We start from the raw sequence: 8,608 nt of genomic DNA on the forward strand, positions 1-8,608 counted from the left end.
TCTTTATTTGATTTCGGTCCATCTGTAAAAATCTATTTCTAACATCCAACGAGAATTTCAGCAGGCATACAAAAACTTGAAAGCATGAACTAACAAATGATCACTTTAAGTATAAAGTTAAATTCATTATAAACATTTCTTCTTCACACGAATGACAGAGTTCAAGCGCTGACAAACCACGCCCCCCGCCCAACAAACAAAAACAAACAACAATTTCATATGCAATACAAAAAGATTTACATCACAAATTATATTATTAACATATATCCTAGTTCCAGTTCAGCTGCATTTCACTGAATCTTTGTAGTGAGGATTCGGTGTAAAGGAAGTGGGAACACAAGAAAAGCCACAAACCACTTGAAACATTGTTAGATGAGAGTACTTACAACCAATAATCTAGGCCTATACAGTTCAGATGGTGGAGTGACAACAAATAACAAAGCTGTCTGAAACAACAATTAACAATTTAATACAACAATGCCAAACTTATTGAGCTAAATAAATGGACAAGTGTCCTGAACACATGGCTAGTACTTGAAATGTCTTAATGATTCAGGGGTCTGGTGTGATTATCTTATCTGTCACAATTTAAATGGATTGTGGGCCGCAACACTTTTTCAGCAAAAATAATATCAACAGTAAGAGTGTTGAAAGCAGTACATCAAATTGTGCCATGACTATCATAACTGGATAGCCAGACTCAGTGATTAATATCTTGATATTGTTCTCTGTCTTTCTATCTCTGTCCTACAAACTCACATATGTAAATTAGGATTATTCTTTGATTGCTCAGGAAACATTTAAGCATTGTAAAATACATACATTCAAAGTTATACATGTTGACAGCATTTACAACTAGTCTACTTCAAGGATCGTAGTTGCAGATTGAATAATGAAGCAATGTGTAAATTCAGGTGGCGTGTCAGGTTCCTAACTGATTCCAGTCAGGAGTGATTCATGCTCCCAGTCTGTGGAGAGGCCATGGGCCCTGTGTGATGTGTCCCTTAAAACCCAGTTGTGTATAAATTGGTGATACTGCTGATACATTTAAATGAGGTAATGGGCACTCAAGCCTTTGGGCATGAAAAAACCTCTCTGCCATATTCAATGAGGTTCTGATTGGTAGGAATTCAAATTCACCCCTGCAAAGGTAGGATTCCTGCAAACTGAGAATTCTTCACAGGAAGAGTTATCAGTAATGTTGGGCTCTGGTGATCCAAGACAGAGAATGACTGCTTAATGCATAGGACATTACTGTTACACAGTGAAGTGAAATGATAGGGGAGACCGGGGCATGTTGTCATGTTGGCTTTTTACTGGTGCATTTCTCAGCAGTGCCTTGCTACTGAGATACAATATATATTTTTTCTAGGTCTAGGTCTTCTCTAAAAAATGGCAACTTTCTGGAATGCATTGAAAAAATAATGATATTTTGGGCATTAATATCTCATTCAGTAACAAGACATGGTTAGTCATATCGGTTTCCGTAGCGATCCTGCTGGACATAAGGTTCGCGGCTCTCAACAAAACGATCATCGTTGTAATCAAGGCGATCGCGACTGCCACGATCACGCTGGTCATCGCGATTGCTACGATAGCGATCACTTTGGTCGTCAAGACGATCACGACTGCCACCGTAACGATCACGCTGGTCGTCAAGGCGATCGCGACTTCCACCGTAACGATCACGCTGGTCGTCAAGTCGATCGCGACTTCCACCGTAACGTTCACGCTGGTCGTCAAGTCGATCGCGACTTCCACCGTAACGTTCACGCTGGTCGTCCAGTCGATCGCGATTTCCACCGTAACGTTCACGCTGGTCGTCAAGTCGATCGCGACTGCCACGGTAACGATCACGTTGATCGTCAAGGCGATCACGACTTCCACCATAGCGATCATGTTGGTCGTCGACGTGATGTTGGTTGTCAACATTATTGCCCTTGCCATCATACCCCTCTTTACGACTATCATAACTGTGCTGGTCATCCTCAAATTTACGTTCGTCTGTTCCTCTATCGTCACTGTAGTTGTTTTGATGCGGGACGCCTTTCTCCTCAGACTGGTTGAGCTGTTCAATGCGTGGCTGAGTCTGGTTCGACTTGTCATCCCAGTACGGCTCTCCAGCTTCAGGAGAGGCTCTGTCATGGAACTCCACCTCTCCTGGGGACCTGAACCACACACAGGGACGAAACACACACATGACCAGTTGGCCACAGATCAAGGCCAGCAAACATTTACTCAACCTGCATCAATAAGGCCAACAAGGCAACAGACATCGAGCCATAACCTGACATTATTTCTACCTTTGCCGATATGACAACATATAATCTGAACAATTTAACAACCATATTAAATTGTAAAAGATTACTTAAAGGCATGTTAGTGTCAAGTCCAACTTTATGTAGGCCTAGCACATTTAAGGCTGACTGGTAAGCCACCACTTGCTGCAATTTGGGGCAAACTACAAGGTAACATAGCTAGATGTGAAATTAAGCTTAATTTATTTTATTTTATTTGATAAATGTGTAGGGGTTGGGGGGGCTTAAAAATAAATTTCCTATAGAAAAACTACTCAAACACTACTACTACTACTAAAACACTACTCAAGTAGAGGCTGCATGGCTGGATGAATGAACGAAAGCACATGTACACACCGCTCAAATACTAATGGTCAAGGCATTATTCACACATGAATAGGCTACATGTTGTAATTGGCTTACTGAGGACTGAGGAGGCAGTGGGAGAAACATACAGTACATACAGTACATACCCTTCAGCATACTTGTCTTTCTGGTTCTTCTTCCGGCAGCAGCAGTAGATGACAACCCCCAGACACAGGATACCTGCTAAGATTCCCCCAATGATTCCTGCAGTAGCCCCAATGTTCATGGTGGCTAGACAGAAACGAAAGACAAAGTGCAGAAAAGATGGGACAGGGAAGATGATGATGGTTTTACATGTTGATACTCAAGTAGCCACTAGGTCTAATACACAGCTACATAAGGTAAGGAAAGGTAAAGATAAGTTAAGACACTAGAATTTGTTAGGTGGAAAATGTGAAAATGAAATTTATGGAAAAAATTAACTACAGTATTATGAGGGTGTGCAAAATAACAGCATAAAGACACAAAGAAAAAATGAATGGAAATATATACAATATGAAAATATACCAAAGATAGAAAGCAATGCGATGCAATGCTATAAAAAATATGCAATATATTTATGCACCATATAACAAATTAGTATTAGTGTGAGAACATGAAGACAACAAATTTGTGAATTTACAGTGTATTTGCAGGATGTGTAAAATGTGCGTTATGTTCACATTACCAGCTCTTCAGAAATTGTCTAGGCATGTGGTGCATTGTAAAAAAGTATTTAACTAATGAAATGTATTTAATTTACAGATTTATATAACATTATATGCATTACTGCATCATGTCAAACACTCACAGGGCATCACAGCGAGGGTGAAGTTGCAGCTGGCAGAGCCAAGTCGATTTGTTGACATGCAGATGAAGAATCCAGACGTCTCCCTTGAGATATTGAAGAGAGACAGAACTCCATCCTCTACAAAACAATGACAAGAATTAGGCTAAAATCTGATGTTGGAAGACAGGGCAATATGATACATCTGACCAAGATAATGAACTTAGATGCACAGATGCTTAGTTCAATCTGAAGCTCACACACACAAAACAAATGGAAGAAATATGGATGGATGAATATTATTATAATACATACTCTCAGTTGTCTTAAGTGGAAATTGTCTGGGGATGTTTTGGATGCTGTAGCTCTGCCAGGCGTAGGTGGGTTTTGGGGAACCCTCCTCCGACATACAGGTGAGACTGATGTCACTCCAGTACTCCGCACTGCCCTGCATCGTGCAGATGGGCTTAGAGGGACGCTCTGGAATAAAGCAAACGCACTCGATTTCCATAAGCATTTACAATCATGAAATATGTATTGATCTTACATCTTCATGAAGCCAAAATACGATACATGACATTTATTTTCACGATGACAAAAGCTGTTAGAGAGGTTAAATAAACATAAATTATGGCAGCCATTGGTTCTCACCCAGGACCAAAAGGGAAGTGGTGGCAGCTGTGTTTCCCTCATCATCATTGGGGATAATGACGCTGCACTGGAAAGTCCGGTTGTCCTGTTGGGTCACCCTGGATAAGCGGAGGATGCTCTCTTTTTTGGCCACGTCAACAGACAGAGATGCTCTGCCTTCATAGTCAGGTGCAATGTTAACTGGACCGTTTAAAAAGTAGGTGGCCACGAGTTTCTACAGGAACACACATAAACAACGCAGTTTACAAAAATACAGCCCACTCATTATTTAACAGTATCATATGAATATAAGTCAATATCATCAATGCCATGCTATGAGCCAGCATCATGTCATGTTATGTGCCAGTGTTATGTGTGCTGAATAAATATACTGTATGCAGTGTTAATTATTACACACATTCTGATTTTCACTTCCATTTTCAGTTTTGTCTTGGATAAATGGTTTTGGATATTATTTATCATATCTAAACATGCAAATGAATGCAACTTACAAAATGAATATGCTATACAAGTGTTTAATAGAGAATAAAAGCTAAGCTTCTCCTCTCTGTCTTAGTACCAGCTAATATACTGTATGCTGCAATGATAATGTGCAGTGGAAATCTTCAGTTATGCATTATCCACTGGACCAAAGGCATGACCCTACCCGCTATATGAAATCCATTATGTGGGTACTTGCATATTCTAATTTTGAAACTGCACAGTTATGCAATGTGCACAATATTCAAGTATAATCTGTTGAATGAAAACAGAAGATGTCCTCTTCCTCTTGGTGATAAACATTACACACTGCAGTGGATGATTTGTGTATAGCACCCTTCCTGTTCAGTCGCACCGACTGTGCCACAAGTTTGCTATGAATGCGTTCTTAGTAACATTGTACTCAAAGTCTAGATTGGTGAAAGATTGGAATACACACAAAAACTTGGTATTTTTTAAACTGGCACCTTACTGATAGGATGTTAGTTTAGTTATTAAGAATCTCTTCACAATGTCACAATGCGCCTTCCTAGTGAAACATTACAGTAACACAAAAATACATACTCTGGAGTCATGCGTTTTGGACTTTCTTATAGCTAACCATTAATTCACTGCATATGTGCCTTAGAATTCTTTGTGGTCAGTTTAAGAGTTTAACCTCTAACCGTTGGATTCTGGCTACTGGCTAGAGTCTCCCATCTGAGGATGAGCACATTGAAGTCTGGTCTGGCAGGGATGAACGAACATGTCATGGCAATATCATCTCCTTTTGCAACCTCATATTCTCTCTCTTGAATAGAAACTTGCATGTTCCTACAGCAGGGCAGTGCTGAAATTAAAAGAAATAGAAAGATAATAAATCTTTGTCTCAGTCACAGTAAGTTATATGTTGATTTTGGAAAATTAATGACCTCCATTTGCATAAAGTGTTAGTGGGGGATAGCACAAAATGAGATATAGTTTTATATGAACAACTCAAACTTTACTATAATCATACTACCAATGTAATAATATGTAAATCCACTAAATGGTTTCACCCACAGGTCTAAAAGGCAATCCTGCTTCCGGGTAAGTGGCAAACGGTGTAGGATTAATGATTAACAAGAGTGATAATAAGGTAAAGGTGTGGTAGCAGTTTTCAGAAATGAGGAAGAATACAAGCGTAAGCCTACCTGTGAGAATCAGAAGTAGTTGTCGCAAACCAAGCCGCCTTTCTTTTCCCATTAGTGACCGAAGATAAAAAGGCCCAGCCATTAAAAAGATCTATCTGAATTTGATGCTTCCAGTCCCACAGCAGCAGCCCGCCTAACCTTCACGCTGGACTTTCAGGTATGGTGAAGTTGGCTCTTCCAGGTTATAAGTTAACAGTAATGGGTCACATGCCACCAGAGAGCCAATCATTGATCCCATATCCCCTTGATTACGCCTGCCTTTTTGGGTGTGATAAGGTGGGGCATATACAACAAAAAGGCCATAATATACTGTATAATTCATAATACATTGGACGGACAGATAGTAAATAGATAGGTAGATAGGTAGATAGATAGATAGATAGATAGGTATGTAGATAGATAGATAGATAGATAGATAGATAGAGCTTTCATGATCCCTTGATATAGCCAATAATAATACAGCATAAAGATAGAGTATCTTTGTTTTGCTAAAACTACTGGCTTCATATTCATCACTACGACTGGGTTTAGTTAAAAGAAACAATGTGAGCCCACCCTAAAAAATCCTTGCAAATACTCATTTCCCATTTCCCATCACAATTAGTGTTTTGTTTGACTGATTTTGTCCTATCCAGTAAGTCATATTGTGCTGTTTATGTCTCTGTCTGTTGCCATGCTCAATCTGACCTGCAGGCTGCAGTGTTGGACTATCTAATGAAGCTGAACATGATCGATCCAATGAGGGAACAGCTTTTCATTTGGTCCACTAATCTATTGTTGCATAGCCCATATAAAAAGGTCATAAATGTGATTGAATCAGATAATGACCCTTGATCCTCCTGTTGCTTGAACCTGCGATGAACTCTCTTTCAGAGCTGTTGTGGCGGGCTGGAAGGCGGAAGGTCACGAATTGAAACCTGAACTCCAGCAGATGGTTTGGTGTTAAAAGACTAATAACGTTCTTGATTGCCATCTCAGCGGTGGAACCTTATAAGGGACTCGCAGTGTATCAGGGGAGACCGTGCAATCCTGCTAAAAACACACTGTGCCACATTAAGTGGCTTAGGTAGCATGAGGCTGCAGATTCAGGCTCAACTCTGAACAATGATGGAATACTATAATACTACATAGATGGCAGCTATCTTTAAGTATTCAGTCTGTTATAGGTTCAAACTGCTGGTTATCCAAATGTTTAATGTTGGCTAGAACTCTATGCAATCAACAGATTAAGTTTCAATAATAATGTTGTAAGTTGCAAGAAGACCAAGAGTCTGCATCTCTGGGGAGGGGACACACACTCAATAAACTAAAAAGATCAATCCAAAACTGTTTTTCATAATCAGCTGGCTAAGAGACAGAACGGCAGAATAATGCATTTCGTCACAACAACAACACTAGTATGAATACCCTACTATTGTCCTTATATTGTCCTTCCCAAATCTAATATCGGCAAATGCATCTGGAGCCAGGTAAACTTGAGGTAAATTTCAAATGGTATGAAAACTTACAACTAAACCAAATCAACCTCCTCACACATCAGTGTGGGATAAATGCCCCTTCTATAACCACCTAGGTCCTGAATGATATGTTTGTGTAGAGATTGTTGGTTGATTACTGTTATTGACCTTTTACAGACATGGGCACAAGTATTATAACCAACCAAAGAGCAACCGCTTACAGATAACTTGTAAGTGATCCACATTTTCACAAAAAAAAGTTTCGACATGGTGTTTGGAATTCCATTTGGGTGTATAATGGGGAATTTGTCAGATAACAATACATCTCCATGGTCCATTAACCTTCATTGTACAATTTGTCACAGACACAAAGCCTAAGAAATGAGACTGATAACAAAGATGTTGACATACAAGCTCTCACAGATGCAGACACAGACAGTCACCTGCATGCTCATATGCAGAACACACGCACACACACACACACACACGCACACAGATACACAAGTATGCTTTAAAAAATGTACATTTTAGGCGTGTTAAATAAACTGACTACAGGGTGAATAAATTAGGCTAGGAAAATGTATGTTATAATGGGTTATCTTGGTACACACTCAGTGCAGATCAATGGGCAAGATGCAGGAAATGTCTCCCTACTTATCTCCCTACATATTAGAGAAGTTAAGTTTTCTCCCTCTGGGCAAGGCAAGGTCACCAGTGTCTCTGGCAATTTTAAACCTTGAATAACATAAAACAGCTTTTTCCAGTCACTGTGGCCTTATAAAGCTACTCATAACTTCCATGAGTAGGGCCTATTACAGCTGATCCATATGGAGCTGGTCTGCATCACAATGTTTTTAGACATGTGTTTGCAATAAAACACTCTATCAAGATGCCCTTTAGAGAAACAAAGCAACAAAGGGGGATTCCCTAAGCTGGTCAAAAATGAAAAATTACTCATTTTGGATAGATATCAATGGACCCAGTTTCTCAGTGGTTACTTGCAATTAAAGTACATTTGGTTTGCAGTGGTGACAGCCAAGTATGCTTGTGTCAATATGGTACTGACAGGCTGACAAAAACACAAAATCAGTGTTTTCTGGCTGCACCGACAATCTAAAGATGCACCATGTTTCTGGACGTCCATGAGCGGTATGCATGTTATTTTCCTCCAACCTTGTGTGCAATTTGCTACAATACTGTGCTAGCTGCTCAGTTCTTATATGTTGAAGACTCTTTGGAGATAAATCTTGTAAAAAGGCTGGTCAAAATGGGGTCCATAGGCTAAATATGGCTCCCACAAAATTATTTCTATATGGTTATGATTAACGTTATTTCATATTGTGTCTATTTTGATGCATCTTAATCATATTTGATCAGTGATTTTGAACTTGTTTACTAAAAGGCATACTAACAATACAG

The 8,608-nt window shown here is 39.5% G+C and overlaps 1 protein-coding gene across 1 annotated transcript; it reads right to left on the reverse strand.

Moving 5' to 3' along the window:
- Positions 1-1,468: 1,468 nt before the first annotated feature.
- Positions 1,469-7,520, reverse strand: LOC139927529 (V-set and immunoglobulin domain-containing protein 2-like). The gene is made up of 7 exons (XM_071919702.2): positions 7,513-7,520; positions 5,226-5,421; positions 4,081-4,294; positions 3,745-3,909; positions 3,454-3,570; positions 2,771-2,894; positions 1,469-2,168 (listed from the first exon to the last, which is right to left on the reverse strand). Exons 1-7 carry the CDS (start codon positions 7,518-7,520, stop codon positions 1,469-1,471), a joined length of 1,524 nt encoding a protein of 507 aa, XP_071775803.2.
- Between the last annotated feature and the right edge of the window lie 1,088 nt (positions 7,521-8,608).

This window comes from Centroberyx gerrardi, chromosome 10 (genome assembly GCF_048128805.1).
Source record: "Centroberyx gerrardi isolate f3 chromosome 10, fCenGer3.hap1.cur.20231027, whole genome shotgun sequence".
Taxonomy (NCBI): Eukaryota; Metazoa; Chordata; class Actinopteri; order Beryciformes; family Berycidae; genus Centroberyx; species Centroberyx gerrardi.